This window comes from Pomacea canaliculata, linkage group LG5 (genome assembly GCF_003073045.1).
Source record: "Pomacea canaliculata isolate SZHN2017 linkage group LG5, ASM307304v1, whole genome shotgun sequence".
Classification (NCBI taxonomy): Eukaryota; Metazoa; Mollusca; class Gastropoda; order Architaenioglossa; family Ampullariidae; genus Pomacea; species Pomacea canaliculata.
Window position 1 is genome coordinate 8,583,220 of NC_037594.1, and position 18,873 is coordinate 8,602,092.

General features: G+C 43.5%; 1 protein-coding gene across 2 annotated transcripts in view; it reads left to right on the plus strand.

The window, feature by feature from the left end:
* The first annotated feature begins 7,433 nt into the window (after nt 1-7,433).
* LOC112563597 (protein slit-like) overlaps nt 7,434-18,873 on the plus strand; it is a 70,434-nt gene continuing 58,994 nt past the window's right edge. For both annotated transcript variants that reach the window (XM_025237706.1, XM_025237707.1), the window contains exons 1-3: nt 7,434-7,493; nt 9,457-9,528; nt 15,418-15,489. In XM_025237706.1, coding sequence (XP_025093491.1) covers nt 15,455-15,489 — 35 coding nt within the window. In that variant the 5' untranslated portion in view covers nt 7,434-7,493; nt 9,457-9,528; nt 15,418-15,454. The remainder of the gene's footprint in view (nt 7,494-9,456; nt 9,529-15,417; nt 15,490-18,873) is intronic.

Here is an 18,873-nt window from a genome sequence, read left to right on the forward strand (position 1 = left end):
GGGATAGCATCCCGCAAGAGAATCTAAACTACCGAGGGCTTTATTCCTGACAGATTGCATGGAACGGCCAGGCAGGTCCAGGGTGGGTTGTGTCATCGTGAAACCGCAAATCGTGGTTGTTTCACGTCAATGTAAAGCAAAGTTTGAAGAAGATTTCAAAAGGGGAGTTGAGATAGAGAAAAGGGGTGGAGTCGGAATTAAGGAACTACGGAAGAGAGGATAATGGTTGGGGGAGGGTATAATGAAGAGAGCTGTAATTATACACTACCTCACCTAACATTTACAAATCCTATCTCGCCATGAAGACTTTAAACACTCTTATTGTCTAAATATTTTTTTATTGTTGAATGCGTTTCATCTTTTTTCCACAGAAAATTCCAGCATAAAAGAAATATGAAAAAAAACCCGATTCTATCTGTTTCTGGTCATTTTCCGCTGGACCGGCTTTAACTTTTAACTTTAACTGTTTTATTTTCCTCAACCTTCTGTGGAGTCAGTCACCATTCCCAAAAACCAGTTCGACCGAGGAAGGCTCGCTGCCCCACACGGGTATCGAACCGTCCCGTCTCTGGGTTCGGACACTCACTGGTAAAACACAACCAATATAGGTATGCATTTATAAAGAGAGCAGAAGTCATAAACAGCTCAAGATTTAAAGATTAAAAAAAAAAAAAAACCTTGCAGTCCTAAGATTCACATGTTTTGTATACAAGCAGTCATCGGTCCCCCGCGCGTGAGACAGTGAGCGAGGATAAGAAAGAGGGAGGCAGGTTGACGGCTATTAGTTTCTTTCAGGGTCGCACGCAAAGAACACAGAAATCCCTTTCAGATTTGACAACGCCTTAATCCGTGTAAAAATGTTTGCTCTCGCCAGAGAGGAAGAGTCCGCCGATTTCAAATATTTGCGCAGCCTGGCCTCGGAGCTGCAGGAATTCGCGCGCCACGATTCCATCAAAACAAACAACGGATGCCGCGCGCACGGGAGGGTGTTCAGGCAAATGACTGGGCGGGAGGACGGTTGGGGTCTCATTATAATCACACTTTTCAAAGTTTAACGACTGTTTACCCGTCGCCCGTGCGCCGAGCCCAGTCCTTACCTAACTCCGGGGTTAGAGTGGGAGCTAGATTAACACCCGGGCTGAAATTCTAATGCACACATCGTCTTAAACATCATCATATTGGTTCCACACCTGCCAGATCGCCGTGATATCACGAGACAGAAGTGGTTTCTCCGATTTTTTTTTACTCTTTAATGTCAAGGCTCGGTTTCTAACATTTTGCTTGGACTCGGATGATGGGAGAAGGGAGGAAGGTTTGGAGTTGGGTGAATAGGAGAAGTAAAAGAATGTACCCGCTTTTATTACTTGCGAGTTTTGTGAAGAGAAAATTATGGGTGTGTAATTCGATGAGTGTTTTTGTTACCTGTCTAGACGAGCGTGGTGATGACTTGCACCATTATCTGTAGCCTGCCTCGGTGTTTGCGCACGTGCAGTGTTGTCTTTGTGGGTGAGCATCGTCACGGTCATGGATGGCGAGCTCAAATATTATAGTCGACAATAAGTTTTTATTGGTTTGTCTGACGGTTCTCATTTTTCCTTTATTTGACTTGTTTTGAACAAACCTGTTTCTCTGAACATTTTGAACCTTTTTGGCTTTCCGCTTTTAAGTCCGTTGACGGACTTTGCGAATCTTTATTTTTTTTCTGAACTTGCTTTAAAATCTCTCGATTATGGCAAGTGTCGGTTTGGAGGGGAAAATAATAATAGATCATGAAACACTTTTTAGACCTACTCCTGCGAAGTAAAAAAAAGAAAGCTTCAACCAAACGAGTCCATCGTCCAGCCCGTATTTTCCAGTCAAGCGCGCATGCGCACAATGACTTTATTCAGGACGTTGAAAATTCATCATCATCAGTTTTTAAAAACTCCTACTTGATTGTTGTTGTCCACTGCTGACCTTTCACCTTATGTGTGTGTGTGTGTGCTCGACAGCCTTGATTGTTCAAGAAACACTTTACTTCGCATCGCCGTCGTCGTCGTCGTCGTCGCTGCTGTGGTCATGTCTTCCTCCTCACCATCCTTATTTCTCACCCCATTTAAATTTAAGTCCTATTTCGAGCATGACATGTGAAAGAGTAAAAGGAAAGCAGTTGAAGGTCATTGAGTGGCATGGCCGACAACGGAGTTACAGGTGAAAACAGCCGAGAGCCGTGAAGACACGGTGATTACTGCTTTAAGTTGTAAATATGTCTTGTTTCGACTATGCTCGTCGACAGGAATGTTACTGAAATAATGCCCGCTGTTTGAAGGCCTGACGACGACAGGTTATCTCCTCTATCGGTCCTGGGAGCTTGGCTTCTTCCCCGGGACTCAATAATGGCGCGCAGGCAAGAAAGAATCAGTGCGATCTTTAAAAATCACCCATTCTGCCAATTAAATTGGAATTCCGCAAGTGCCGAGACACTTCCTTTTCCCCGCTGGTATGTTTATCGAAGTCTTTTTTTTTCCTTTTTCTTTCTTTCCTTTTTTTTTCTCCCTTCTGGTTGAGCGATCATTTCTGTCGCTGGTTGTTAGCAGTCGGCTCAGCGAGATGATTACAGACAACCGTAGAGGCGGGAAGGTCACTCGTCCACCCCTACTTTATTGCAAGGTGTGATTTAGTCCTGTCAGCAGCTCACCTTGGCGTACATTTCTATTCACAGTTAAAAAAAACAACAAATACCTAATTCAGCAATGCGTAGGCAGTAGATTTTTGTTTAGTGCTCATGCACTTGGTCTCAACCAACAAGAATTGAGGTATTTGTGGAGGGTTTGCCACTGTCCCCTGCGTGCTTGTAAAACAGCAAACTATTAAAATACTCTCCTTTTAGCAAGTTCAGATGCAAATTTTAGTCCACGAAAAGATGTTTAGTTCTTGTGACGATGTCAGTCTGTCGTAAAGAATAGGAAACTTGCAGAGTTAGGAGCGCACCTGTTGGCTATAGTTACAGCAATCTCAAGACATATGTTTACTATCAGTAAGTTTTATTTATATATAAAAATATAAATACATGTAGATAGAAAATGCTAGTCGTTGTTGTATAAAACAAGGGCAGGTGCGGGTAGTGAAGGTCTGTATCTGGCGAAGACGGGTGTGTTTTTAGGCGGGAAGAGCCACGGGTCGAGATGTCCCCCTCCCTTTACTCACCTATCATGGAGGTGTGTCCGCATGGGACTTGGCGTTTGAGTGTTTTATGACCGCAATAAGCCTCGCTCCAACAACCTGAAGTGAAAGAAATTTTATGTCACCTCACGTGACACACAGTATGCCATGAAGGTGGTGGTGGTCGCCTCCAGAGTCTGTGTGTCTGTGTGAAAGAGAATTTAGGAGATAGTGAAGGCCACATCAGGTTTGAATATTTGAGACATGGCCTTGATTTCATGCATGAGAATTATCGATGAGAACAAGCTGACCTGCTTGTCTCCTACCTACACTTTGTCCGGTTCTAAATTAGGTCCCCTCAAAGTAGGTTTTCCAGATACAGACGGGTCGATGAGATCACCTGTCACTCGAAGCCTCTTGTCATCTGCTCGGTACAGAACAGAATCAAACCACGAATTTGCATTACTGGACTGCTGGCAGACGATTTTTTCCAGTTAGCTGCTAAAACGAGGCTTTAGACGACAAAGCTTCCGGTTTATTCACATTCTTTGTTTAGGCTCGCCGAGACTAACAGCGGAGAACTTCGCAAGAGGCTAAGCGTTGGTCTCGGCAGACAGACAGCAGTCCACCTATACACATCCATGATCAAACGATAATGGCATTACGAAAATAAAAATCGTTTCTCTGCTCAGGTAGAGGTGATAATACAATGATCATATAACGGATGAAATGAAAAGAAAACCGTCTTTACAATCGCTTGCTCGACAGAGTAGGTAAAACATCTAGGACGGTAGCAGTAAGAATTTATCTCCTCCCTTCCCTTTCCCTTCTATCATCGTAACTTTTATTTTCATCTTTAACACTTCCGGTCTTTTTTCCGGTTTGGGAGCAGGGGACCACTCCACATTGAATATGATTGGTGCACGTGAGCTGTTTACGTCAAGAAGAGCACCACGTGACATTCACGGAAACCATTACGTTTTACTGACGTTTAGACTCACGAGCGAACTCGAGTGAACTTGAATCGGGGGGAAAAAAAAAAAGGAAGAAGGACGAGTAAGTGAGCTTTCGAGTCCAAAAGAAAATATATTTCATTCCATCTGGCCCACATGTTGTAAAAATTTCAACACATAACGGATTTTTGGTTGTTTGGCATGCAGGGCAGAAAAAAAGAGACCTCCCAGAAAGAGCGCAGAATGAGCAAGAGGGTTTACTCAAAACGACAGGATAATCTTCACTTTTCTTGTTTCTGCCTTTTTCTTTCCCGTGGCGGGATGGGGGCGGGAGGTTAGGTCGGAGAACTTAAGACTGACTGAGACGATAAGTGTTTCGAAAGGTCTCGAGCAGAACATGTTCACGGGAGGAACTGCTTGGATCCATAAGTAAGAAAGGAATTGTACATCGTTACCTTTGTATCTCAGTAGTAAGGGAGGCCCGGGTGGCAAGACGATACCCGACATGGCTGCTACACACCCGTGGATTGAAACCCTTCTCTCTCTCTCCTGGCTAGAGCATCGTATTGTGCAACCTCCTGCAGGGGCCCGTTGCAGACACACGTCTCATCCGGCGAATACCTGTAATGAACCCTCCCCCCTTTTTTTTTTTTCTTACCCTTCAGCGGAAGCAACATCCAATTAGTGCTCCCTAATCTGTCCTTGATGCGCGAGGCCAGGTTTGGGAGGCTGGTGCCGATGTGCGCCTGCGTTTCCTGCGTCTTTTCCTTAATCATCGCCATAATTTAATGAGGAGAGGACGGCCAAAGGCATGAGGCTGCGATGACGTGGGCTATGGGGACTGAAGTGCCTTGCCTTGGTCTTGTTATCTCCCCCTCCTCGCCACTTCCTCTTTTTTTTTCCTACCTCTCCTATTTCTTCCTTTTTGTTTTTTCATCCAGATTCCACTCTCTCGGTTTTTTTTTTCGTTCTGTGTCTGTCTCTGTCTTGATGTCTCTCTTGCTTACCCAGGCACTTTGCCTTCTGTGACTACTTACATCCAAATGTAGAGTCAAGGTCCAGTTTCCAGACGACTGTGGCGGTGTCGGCAAAGTGTTGGCCAGTTATTTGCTTTCGTTACTAGCTTGTTAACAACTCATCCTTGACAAGATCAGTTCTAATAGTAAAATAATTTTCTAGGTCGTCCTGTAGGTCCTGTAATCTCTCTGAGTATATTTCTGTCCGTTTATTTCTCTTTTATTCCATTTTCCCCAGAATGCATTTCCTTAATTATTAATTTATTTACAAGCAGGTTTATACTGTTGTTACTATTTTTCTTTCTTATGCTGGAATAAAATTTGTTTTTGTTGAATGTTTATACTGAGGTCATAATTTTTTGTTATATCCTGTAGATCATATTAGTCTCTTTAATTCACGGATATATTTATTTGTTTAATGCAAATATGTACTTCGTTAAGCGGAGCTTTTTCTCTTTGGTCCACACCATAACAATATTATTTCTTATATTAGCTCAATGTCTCTTTAGTCTCTGTTTTAAATTCAAATTCAATTGGGCTGAAAGAGTTTAAATTGATAACATGTTTTCATCAATAATCCAGTGTTGTGTGTTGTGCATGGAAACGTCTCTCTATTCTGTATGATTCAGCTTACATATAACATAATATAATTACAATTTTTATAGAGCAATATTGTATATTTGTATTGTGTTTATTTATATTTGTAGAGTGATGTTATAATGTATAATTTGACCATAACGGAATTTTCGTCCTAGTCGTTACAAAGTCTGGAATTAAGCATGTTGAGTTGAAGAGGTGTTAGATAACAGTTACAGATCGCTGTTATAATTTATAATTTGACAACAACTGAATGTTAGGCATGAATGACTAGGCAAGCCAGAGCTAGACATTACTCAAGCATTTTATTATAAACAGAAAAAAACAGAGAAGAATATTTTGGAATTGTTTTTATCTCAGTCACTAAATAAGTAAGGTGATGATTGTGCGACTCTCGCTGTCTCAATGAACATACCCGCAAGTTGTAGAGGTCTGAACATTGCCAGTCTAGGGTATGTCTGCCAACAGAACCTCCAGCACTCAGCAGGCGGGTGGCAGTTACTGTGACAGGCCGCACATACCCTTTGCACGCGAGTTCTAACTTCATTTGCAATCCTACCCTCGTGATAGAGGCGAGCCAAGGACAGGTCATAGGGCGAGCTGCACTGAAAAATAACATCTTCTGGGGTCTGCATGACCCAGTCCTCATCCTCATCGTCGCCTGTCTTCTTTAAAGACTACTTCGACTTCTATTTCTTCTTCTACTTCTAACACTTCTACAACTTTCTGACGAATGGAGGTGGACTTGAACTTTGTTAATTTTATTTAAAGGCTTTTAAACTTTAGAGCGCTCAATAAACTACGGATGATTAGACGAAATGGCTGCTTCTGAAGTCTAAACACTTTTAGTTCTGCTTCTTTTGGTTGCTTGGTTATCAGCCTTTCTTGAACTATTACTCAGCGGAAGTTTGAAAGGGAAATAGCCATCGTTAATCAACTGTGTTTGAGAGAGTAATCAGAACTCCTTTAATTAGTTTCTGGAAAGTGTCTTTCCGACAACAAAAATCAACGTCGCATTGCAAATTTGTTCTAATATTTATAGAAAGTCATTTGGCTTATTCGGACTGTATATTTTATACACAATGTTTATATATATATATATGTTAAGAGACTCTTCTAATACATAAACTATAACACTGTGTATCTGTGGAAGTTTTACCATTTATGGGGCCAAAAAAATTCAATTTCGGTTAACATCAAAAAAATGTTTCCCCATTTTGTTTTTAACTTTTGCTCCAAACTTTTGTGGCTGACGAGAATCAATCTGTTGAATGTTTTACAAGATCGTTTAGGATGGTACCTCTTCACCAGAGTCGTTGTTGTGAAAATCTTTGTTCGGGTATCTTTGTCAGGCGCAGTGGAAGAACATCCGTCAGACAGACTGTATGTACGAAACGACGGCGGTTCGATTCCCTTCAGCGGACTTTGTGGAGTCGCAATCCCTCATTGGCTAATTGCAATTTAATTGAGTTATCTGTTGTTGTTTTTTGTATTTGTTTTTGCTTTGTTGTTTTTTTGTCCGAACCTCTGAATTTTTCTTGATCACTTCCTTGTTTATTTATTATTTTAAAAGTAGCGGACTGTTTTCTGTGCATGTTGTAAAGCAGTATAGGCAGGAATATGATGCTTTTGTCTGCATCTTTCAGGTTTTTCTTTAATGTCTTGTAGTTTCTTGACTTAAATAATTACCGCCATCGAATTTGCTTTGTTTCAGAGACCTGCAGGGGAATAATTTAACAGTCATCAAAAGAAGTGATTTTCAAGGTTTCACCAGTCTGCACACATTGTAAGTAATACAGGTTTTTCCCCACGATTAGTGAGCAGTTCCTGTTTCTTCTTGAAATTCTATGTGATGAAAACTGGAAAAGAACATGTCAGGGACGCTGTGATGAACCAGAGGTCAGCTATGACCGGAAGTGGTCAAAGATATCATCACTGTTGAGAAAAGAAAGGAGAAATATTTGAGAGATTAAGAGAGACTCAGGTATAACTCATCCACCTGCAGAGAGAAGAAAACCTTCATCTTGCAGTATCCCCAGGTGTATGACAGTTCTTCGCTTAAAGGTGGCAGTGTGACTAACGGACACTGTCATAGTGTGCGATGCTTTATGTCTTTTCTCGCCTTTTTCTGACACGAGACCGCAGAGCCCCGACAAGTGTAAGACGAGTATAACTCACAGCTGAAAAACAGAAATGAAGAGAAATGGCGGGATAGGATCGAGCGGTGCAACGAAGTCAAACCCCGCACAGTCACGTGACACAGATATTAGACAATAAAACAACAGTCACGTGACAGAGATATTAGGATAATAATTATTTATTTACTCATTTCCTGATTGTTGTCATGTTAGGAGGAATTAGCTCGCGCAGCTGTTTAGAAACTGCAACAGCCGCAGCATCTCAGTCTCACATGGAAAGCTGTGTTGCGCTTTTTTTTTTTTTTTTCTTCTTCTTGCCTTTACGATGTCGTTAAAGCAGAAACGGTGTTGGAGAGAAAAATCTCGACAGCAAGACACTAGTCCCGCCATGTATCGTTTTTCGGCGCACTTCCGGTTTCCGCGGCGCGACCGAGGTGCGCAGGACACTCGAAACAGAGGCGCTCGTTCCGTGGCGCCGTAAAACGGAGGACGAAGAAACATTTACGTCCAACGTGGGTGACGTTCATCGTAGGCATCAGCGCATGCGCGTAGCAACATTTACAGCGCAACTTCCGCAGGGAGCGGTAATTATTTCAAGCGTGCGCGTGTTACTTTTGTACACTTCCTGTGCATCATCGCTCTTTATGTCTCCACACTCTACCCTCTTCTCTCCGCCGTCCAGCTACCAACAGCTTTTAATCTTCATCAGGCCGTGCTTCGTTTATATTACGGTTGGTTAATAAGGACGACCGATGCTTTTTTGATGGCTGTAGCCAGGCAGGTGGTTCATTGTGATCAAGCTGTCCCACCATGCACGCTTATTGCGTCTGTGATTGAGATGCTTGGCGCTGCAACAGACCCCCTGAAGCCAGGGAGGGAGTGCTGGGGGAGTCTGCTGGGTGCTTGCAAGGCTTTGCGTTGGGATGTGCGAACACAGGGCCGACCTGTTGCCTTTAAAACAACCGAACACCTACCGACCAGGATTTGAAAAACAAAATTAATAAGCGTCACTAAGTGCACTTTAAATTAAGGGAAGTCTAGAAAATTGATTTCCAAGGGTGCTGGTGGAGAGCATCCAGGTTACCGTGCTTATTATTGTAATAATAATTCGTTAAATTAAAAAAAAGTCTTTAGACTCTAAAAGGAATGTTCACAGGCACGGAACTTCTAAAAATTTACAAGCCACGTCGGATTTAAAAAAAATATATATAAACCTTCCCCAACTTCTCCACATTATCAAAACTTATTAGCAAGACCCTGCTAATTCAAATCCACATCGACAAGAAATGAAGTGATGTTGTGGGTAACCCAGAGTAAGCGCAAATAACGTTCTTAACCGTCTTTACTATTCTGTCTAAATGGTTTTTAAATTGAATGAAAAATCAACATTTTCAAAAGCTTTCGGTTCCTCTCGTTGGTCGTCGTTGTTGTTTTAAGTATTACTGTATAATGTTCTTGTTTACAGTTGTATCGTGACATGGTGGTATTTTTTTTTATTTATTATTTTTTTGCCAGATTGTTCTCTTCCCAAAGTGAACCGCCTGTGCTCTGTGTCTCTGTGTTTTATGTCAATGAAGTCACGTGGTAAGATTGTTTACATGTTTGTTGCAGGCATCTTCAGCACAATCAGATCCACACGATTGAGAAAGGCGCCTTCGATGATCTTACTGAGTTGGTTCGGATGTGAGTATGGTGTCTTCATATCATTGTTTCTTATCTGCACGTATCGTTTAGAAAATATTCTTACCCCCACTCTCCTATCTTTTATGACCATTAATATGGAAATTAAAATGCTCGCCAGTTTCCTTAGATTGCTGTTAAATTCGGAGAATAATCATAAGGTAATGTTTCCACCATTTGCATATTATATCCACCACAGCTAACCTGTTGAAAATTAACGGTGACTGGTTTGGTTTGAGATGAGCATGGTCTGCATTCAGATCCATGGCAATGAATAGCAGTCCAGATAAATGACCAGAGAAACATTATTCAGTCAGAAAAGTGCAGGTGTATGAGAAAACCACCAGATTAACCTTTCTCCCATTCACACCACACTGTTAGTGCGGAAGGAAGCTTTGAACCCCGCCACCCGGCTAATCTGAGGACCTCTACAGACCTCTACAGACTTCTACAGACCTTTACAGACCTCTACAGACCTCTACAGACCTCTACAGACCTCTCCATAAACACCAGAAACATTGTGGCCCCACACAAACCACGGGTGCTGTCACCCCGCAGCCCCACTGCCGTTGATGTACGTTTCTGTGAATGGAGCAATCCAGATTAGCGTCTTTGAAGAAGTATCTCCTGTTAAAACTGAAGAGATAAATTGCTAACAGACTGTTCGTTGCTGATAGACGAGCCCCCCTTTCTCTTTCCCCTCTCCTGCTGCTCCCTCCTGGTCGGGAGAAGATGTCGTTGTATCCAGGCAACCAGTAGGGTGGTTGTTACAGTTTGCTGTAGGGGGGCCTTGTTTCACCAGTGAAGGTGTCGTGTGCTTAGCAGACTGCACTTCAGTAGCGCAGTGTTGTGGCAGATGAATGCACAACATCTCTTCTGCCACTGCTGTGTTCACACACACACACACTTTCCCTCTCACCTCCACAGGAAACTTGACAATAAATTTGAATATGTTTGACTAAAAAAAATAATAAAAAAACCCAGAAATAACAGAAAGCTAGCATTTGCCACGTCGCACTTTCCCCAAATTTCTAACCATCGATCTTCAGCATCGCACAATGGACAACCAATGGACGAAGGTGGAAGAATTTTTTCACAGACCGTTAGTATTCAATCTCAGATCTTCTCAGACCTTAAACGGTCAATCAATCAGCAGACCCATCCATTAATCACCAGTCGAGCACAAGACCAGCCAGACAACAGTTTTTCAAAGACATTCATGCTGTGCCTCGATCTGCGCCCATGCGGATCCTGTAATCTTATCGGTTGGAAACTTTTGTTCCGCCATAGACCTGCGCGGTTCAGGGCTTGATCTCCGACCCCCCTTCTATTTGTCCGATATGTTTGCCGAGGGCTAACCCAGGAGTCGGTGCGGGAGCATACCTCCGGTTCGGGAGGGTTGGGGTGTACGCATGTGGGGATAAGAGGCAGAGGTCAGAAATCGAGGAGCTCCTCCAGGTTAGAAGCATCCATCTTCTGGTGGACCTCTCATGCCTACCCCCAACCCCCAGGTATCTTTCTCCTTCCTTTTGCCAGTCTCTCCTCCCACTACCTCCCTACCCTCTCCTGTTGAATGCACGTCTCCCTACTTTATATGCGTCTGGGCGGTTGGTGTGTTTGTTCAGCAGTTTAAACCACAGAGCTTTATCTCTGCACGTAAGAGGATTTTTTTAAAATTATTGTTAACAAGGGGATGGATTCTTTTTTGCCTTCATTGATATCTAGGGGTGGGGTTAGGGAGTTTAGTCATCGCCCTTGAGCAGAGAAAAAGTCTGCATGTTCGCAGAATCATATTAATTATTGTTTGTTATCAGAAAATGCGGAATAGTGGAGGGGACAAAGAGCAGACGGATCTTCATACTGCAGTTTTGTTGTTTCATAAAGGGTGCCTCCACCCGAATGATTGAAGAGTCCGTCGGCGGAGTTTCAGGGGTGGGCCTGCACTCCTGTCTATGAGTACTCGGTGTTGCGAGTACCCGTTCACCGCCGCGCGATGTGCACGATGCACTCGTCACGCATCCACAGCCACCGACACCCGGGACTGGCGGAGTCACTCGGTCTGGCGTCCCGGCATGCCAGGGATGCGCATGTGCACAGAACGAATCACACTCACACACAAACATAACTGCCGAGACCTGTCTCCTGTGGAGCACGCGCAAAGATCCAAAACAAAACAGAACGCACCACTCGACACTCCGTGAAGCAAGCGACTGGCAGAGGTTAGAGCCTGACAACTGGGGGATGGTGGGGAGGACTTGGGATGAGGTACCCAACCACGGGGGTGGAAAAAAAAATGGGGGATGGGTAAAAGAAGTTTCAGGCGTCTGCTGGTATCCTGACTACGAGGAAGGCTAAAAGGTGGCATTCTGCCTCGAAAATCCTCCACGGTGTTTGCTGGGGCCAATGCATGCTTCCCCTCGCTGACGGAGTCTCGTAAGTAGGTGCTTGGCCCCTAGGGTTAATTAATATAGGACAAGAGGATGTTGCTACAGATTCTGCTCGAGGTGGACTGTTAACACAAAGAAGTCCGCTCTACTATACCGATTTTTAGTCTTAAAAAAAATATTTAACATTCCGTTAATTGTTCAGCTAGTACGAACCATCACCTGAGCTGGAGTTCCCTTGATGTCAGCTTCCAAATGTTTAAGAAACTCAGCATATACCTACCCCTGCCCACCCACCATTGCGGAAAGTTCGCAGATTGATTGTATTGAAGAAATCACGAGGACCATCTGTTAGTTGGACCTTGACTCCATCTGCTGAATACATGAGAAGTGTCATGGTTGTCAGGGTACACGTGGACCTGGGGTTAGTGGAGAGGGGATCCCAAGTTTTTCTTTTTGCTGAGGAATTCTGGGACTGATGTTTCCCTTAGGAAAGAACGAAATGAGTATAATTGGGGATTTATCCTGTTTAGATAAATAAGTATAATTTGAGTTGGCTTTAGCGTTCTGAGGTTTAAGACACGGACACGATTTGTTTCTACCCGGTTCCCTCCGTTTTCTCTCACACCTTTCTTGAATGTACCCCACAAAGCGACAAGAACACACACAAAAAAAAAATCCCTACCGACTGCTTTCAAGGAACTGAACAGAAAATGCTTTATAAAAATTTTCAAATGACTTCAAACGCTGAAATATTTTAATCTCACTGAAATTTTAAAGATTTAAAAATTTTAGTTGTTGCCTCTTCGACTGAGCGAAGTGCCTCGAGCTCGTCCTCGGAAAGAAGCGTTTGGCCCCGTCGAGTTTTTCTTTTTTTTAATCGTGTTCATCAGAAGGTCTGGCATCGCCTCAACAGCTGTTGGAGCAGCGGAGACTATGATGCGTCAACATCAGGCGCCAGGTGCCAGCGGCCGTGACACGCACTGCAGCGTCAACAATAACACCGCTAAAACGTCAGCGAGCTCGTGTGGAACGTCAACAGATTGTAGCCAATCCACACGTTCGGAATTCTCCGGCCCGCGTGCGTCCTTTCCGTTTCTTCTTTACCCTGATTTGCCCCCAAACCCCTCCCACTCCCGAGAAGGAAGACGATATCAAGATAGTACTGTGTGGTTCACGTGATATCGTTGGACCTGTAACTTGGCGTACCCCCGGCATAACGTTGACGTAATATTGACGTAACGTTGACGTAATATTGACGTAGCTTTGGGATAGCATTGGTTCGTATAGGCACCGTTACTCTTGAATTTTATTTTAAAGCCACGGTAACATGAATCTTCACTCAGTTTCTATTGTAAAAAAATGAATCTACATCTACTCCTTTCTTTTAAGGGTGAAGACGGAGCATTGTCATGTTCTTGTCTGGAGAGTCAATAAAAAATAAAAACAATCCTACACACACTTTCGGTATCACAAAATATCCCAGGGAGAAAAAAATATCTCTGTTCTGATCATTTACCTGACTGTTTCTCCGTTGTCTGCATTTTTCCTTCTACCTGTCGGCTGCTTATCACCCTCGGCGCTGAGGAGACTAACCTAAGCCTTCGTACTAATCGCGGTATACTTGGTCTGGTCTATCTACAGACACTCCAGACAAATACTTAACAGCTGCACTCAAGCTAGCCGTGTAACTCCAAAATAACGATCTTTTACTCGCCACCCCCCTTAGAGATCCGCTGGAGGTCGCTGCGCGGCAGTAGGGGGGGGGGGACGTGCATTGCAGATGACTGTTCACAGGCCACAGGAACGAACACCCGTCTGCAGGACAAGACTCAAGCACTTTGTCACGGAATTCGACTAATTTATTGCACTTCTTTGAACCTGTTCCTGGAGAACGCGGGTGCTTGTCGGGTGCAGTTCAAGAAGCTGAGTGCAGACCTCTCAGACACAACGTCGGCAGTCTGTAGCTCGGCATGCCGACTGTCTCCCCGGGTGTAGTCGCTGTCACACTTTGTCACCGGGGAGTTGGAGACGCTGATCTCATTAACAGTCGCTTTGTTGACCGAGACACTCAACAAAACTGTCCATTGGTCGAAAAATGGCGAGTGTGTGTTTTTAATAGGTCTTTTGTATTTGACAGATAATATGTGAACTCCAGATAAGGAAACAAATATGTTTTAATATTTTGCTGCTTCCTTAATTTAAACAATTAATGTTAGAAATAAGTGAGGAAAGTTATTCTGGAGACGATAGCAAAACTGATGATGAGCTGTTGTTGCTGCACTTGCAAAATAGTGGCGATAGCATACAAGTGGGATTGAATGGCATACCACGAATGACACTATTTCTGACTCCATCACAACGTGCACCGGCTTACTCCAAGGCTGTGTGTTATCACCGCTTTTGTTTATCCTGTATACCAACAACTGTCACAGTAGCCACGAGGGTTAAAATCTCGTCAAAGTCTCTGATGCTCTTTCTTCTTAGCGGGTCGGTACATACTCTGCGACCAGCACCGTGGGGTGGATGGAATGTGTAGCTGAGATGAATTAAGTATCGGCATGTGTAATAGACATTTAATCCAGAGTCTTTTTTTTTTTCCACCCTCAAAATGCCAAACATTCTCTTCTGATCATTTGTGCCGGTGTGGAGGACGAAACCTCCCGAATCCATCCAGTCTATTGTTAAACAGCACCGACATCTTTCTCACCAGCTCCATCTGCTCAGTTCGTGACCTCCGACCGCGCCTACCTGCATCTCACCTACATAAATAAACACACGCGCATGCATGTCTGACAAGCAACAATCAGATTGGAGTACACGTGGGGTTGACTTGGGGGGGAAAGAGAAAAAAGTGGAGCTTTCACGGGTGTAGGTCGAGTCGAAAGACGCGGCAGGCGAAATCCTATCGCACCTTGAAAGCTGTCAATTACTGGAGACGAATAAAAGAAGGAAGCCGCTCTCATTACATTACAACGAGGATAATGCACTTAACACCTGGAGGGCTATTTTTAGCAACACTTTCAATACGTCCGTGGGCGTTAATGGCTGAAGTTTAGGTTTTAGTTTGTGCACTGAATTGTTAATGGCGAAGTGAACATTTTTATCTCCTGCAAGAATGGTGGCGACGAGTTTTCGGTTTTTTGTTGGTTTTTTGTTGTTGGTTTTTTGTTTTTGTTTTGTTTTTTATTTTATTTAATTTTTTTGTTTTGTTCTGTTCTGTTTTTTTTGTTTTTTTGTTTTTTTTTGTTTTTGTTTTTGTTTTTGTTTTTGCTCTAGAAATGCTAATGCCAAGTTTTAGGGTTCACTCATGAACCGATGAGATGTGAGGTTTAGTTTGTGCAATTTATGTTCAAAATTACCTGCAAGTTTCCAGGAAAAGTCAAGTTTGTGGGTACCGGGGTCTGTGATTCAGTTTTATCAGAAAAAAAGTTTTTGATTTAGCCTTAGTGGTTCACAGGTTTCAGATTTTCCATATGTGTTTAGCGGTTCTTTTCTTGTGTTGCAGACGTGTGGACAGAAATGAATTGACCTCCATCCCAGATATGCTCTTCGCAAAGATGGACAAACTTGAGAGGCTGTAAGTAGCTGAAGCCTTCGCCGACTTCTTTGTTGTTGTTGTTGTTGTTGTTGTTGTTGTTGTTGTTGTTGTTAATGTTGGTTTTCCACTTTGTTGATGGGGAGTGAGAGTGCAATTAGGGAGAGAGGGAGGGAGAAAGAGGAGGGTAAGAGGAGAGAGAATGCAGTCTGTGTGTAGTGTGAACTGTTCTGTTCAGTTTCTACCACTACAACAACTCCAGGACTCGACAACTCGTGTTAAACGCGCGCGACTCTGTAGGAGGATCAGCTAGAGGAGGCAATAAAGTCGGGGGATCAGGCAGTCCCCTTCACATCGTAAAGATCGCGAGTTCTCAAGGCCTTCAGAGAGCAAGAGGCGATGTGAGGCAGGGTGGAAGGAAAGTAAACATTGGCCGTGAAGAAAACAGTCTCTCCACGAACATGTCATACACCTCAGAACCCATTACAACCTTTGGCAATGGGCGTTTGGTGAATGTCCATTCCTTGTGAGCTTGCTGCCGATGGTCATAGGTCAAATCAGGATATGATTACCGCCCTTCTTTTCATCTTTCTCTCTCTGTGTCATAAACATGATAGACTATCAATTGACAATTAATTTCCAAACCCACCCAAGTAGAACCTCTCTCACACACATACGGATAGAAAGAGAGAATGAAAGAGGTTTTACCGGGTGTGGTTGGAAGTCAATTGTCATTTGATAGTGTATCAAGCTTATGATATTTTGTATTAACATCTTCCTTTCTCTCTCTCATTCCTCTTATTTTTCTTTTCATGTTCTTTCGCCTCACCTATATTCTCTAGGTGAGATCGGTCCGCACCCGCCAACAATTCTCTCCACGTATTTCAGCTAGTGGCTTAGAGGAAAAGGAGTTAACTACGGTCGTGCCAAGGAGAGGGTGGTTCGTGGTTCATGGTTCGACTAAGTGCAAACACAAAGTGTGTGCAGCCTGTGTTTGTGATTCGCATGGTTTTCGCTCCACCACTTGCTGATTTTTCCATCAGAACTACCGGAAGGCAGGCGGGTTTCGAAACAATTGCATTTACCATCTTCCTTTGCTGCAGACAGTTGTGATGAAAGGGGCTGATGAAGGAATAAGAGTTTTCTTGTAATCCCCACTCTTTTTAAAACTCAAGAAAGGATCAGTATGCCTTACAGTTTGAAGCAAAAGACCCAGAGTCGAGGTTAATTTAAATAAAAATTCGATCTCTGGACCTGTCTACTGTTTCTTCATTTGATTAAAAAAATTCTCTTGCTCCAGACAGAAGTTTCTGATTGTTTGAAAAATCTCTGTCTCTTGACAGCAATGCATCTGGTGCCATTTTCTTTTGCTAAACAACCTGCAAAGTTGAATGACCGTTGCACAAGGTCCCTGAGGTCAAGGACACGCCCCCAGCGCCAGGCATGCTGGGAGTGGCCGTGCTAACAGGTAACCCGTGTGTCCACCTGACCCCCCGATCGTGCTTCATCACACAAAGCGGAACAGTTGCACGTGGCTCAAGGACAGGCGAGTTTCAAAGAAGACTTCTGTAATTGATGGTCGGCTTGTCGGCACGATAGATCGCCGCAGTCCGGCCCCCCCCCCCCCAACCCTGCTCCTCCCTCTTCTGTTTCTTGTTCGCCTCCGTTGCTGCGAGCACGTTTCTCTGCAGATTTATTGTCCACGATTCCTCTTTTTTTTTTCTTCCTCTCCCTTTCTTTCTTTTTTCTTCAGATATTAATCTGCAGACCCTCCCATAAATCGTTGTCCTTGCAATGTCAAGGCGCATTTCTGTTTCTGGGTTGCGTGTCCTCAGCCAGTGACTTGAAGACTTGGTGCATGGCTGTAAATTCATGTAAAGTGGATAAAGAGTTCGTTTGTGGCTGCAGGTTTACAACTAAATAATTATCACGTACACATAGATTTACAGGTATACAATGCATGACTGAAAGAAACAGCGTCTTCAACTACTTTCACTTTTAAATTCTTCCTGAAACATTCCCCGAGATTTCATTTTGGAAAGATATTTTCAGAAAGATTAGTCGCGTCAGTCGGTGTGTGCTTGGGTTGAGGATGCTCGTCAGTATGCAACGGACAAACTTTTCTGTAAGGTATGTTTGTTTGTCTTTCATAACACGAGCTTACGGAAGGCAGGAAAGCAAGTTTTTTGTGTGGACAAGAAGCTGTGAGTGAACACTCGTCACCAAAATGGAATCGCGTCCCTTGCTGAAGGCGAGGTCAACTGGAGCTTGTAATTAATCGCGTAAATCACCAGGGAGCAGGGGCTACTTGCAGCCCCGTACTTAACCTGTCTTCGCTTGGCTCCTTTTTTTTTTTTTTTTTTAATTATTCGAAAACCCCTTAGCTCTCGTCTCTCTCGTTAATATTCATGAGGCACATAAAGTCTCCTTGTGTCACGCCTCAGGCGATGTCGGCCGGGGAGACACGGGCTTGCGTTCTGTTGCTCTCGTCGACGACGATGACTACTTGTCGTGTGGGTCGTGCGAGTGTTTCCTGCTGGAGGTGCGGCACAAGATCAGGACAGTCACAGGTGCTAACATCGGAGGAGAGGGATATGGGAGGAGGGGATGAGAACAAGAAAGCATACATAGTTTTACATGGACGTGCTTGCACACACACGGAAGATAGTTATTTCTGTATTTGGAAGGCGCTTTATGTTCGGAAACCTCGGAAATATCTTCACAGCAGCAAATTCAGGAAGTCCTACAAATTCACCCAGTCCTACATCCAGAAATAGAAGATTCGGCGAATCCTTTCAATCCATGGCTGTAACCCCCCGCGTACCATCCACAATGAAAGTGAAAATAACTATTATTTCTGAACAGTTTTTGACCAGGCCAGTTTGCTCCTGTAATGTTGTCTGTTTGTTTCGGTACTTGTCATTAATATTTTTAATTATATCCCCTTACCTAAAGTACAATATGTATGCTAGTATATCATAGCAACGACACCATAAAATAAACCTCAAACTCCATAAAACATAACTCTTTGCTATACTACAATATCTTATTTAATGCCATACTGTAATTTCCCATTTTATCATCTTTCAAGTAGAATCCGTCGTTTTAACAAACCGAGCCCACCCACCAGCCGACATCCTAAACACATTTTGTGACCATTTCATTGACAACAGACTGGGCTTGTCACGTGATCCTCCACGTTGTTAACGGGATTTTAGAATAAGACCGGGATGAAGATGAGGCCCTTCTTCGTCAGTCTCTCTTTCATTGTTCCCCGTGTCGTTCACTGCGAAAGACATTAAACTTCCGCTAGTGTTCCACACTCGTCCGCGCTCGCATTTCGCCCGTCTTCACGAGGGCCTGCAAAAAGAATGTCAACCACATCATAAAAATACCGCATCTGTGAAAAACATAAGGAAGGCAGAC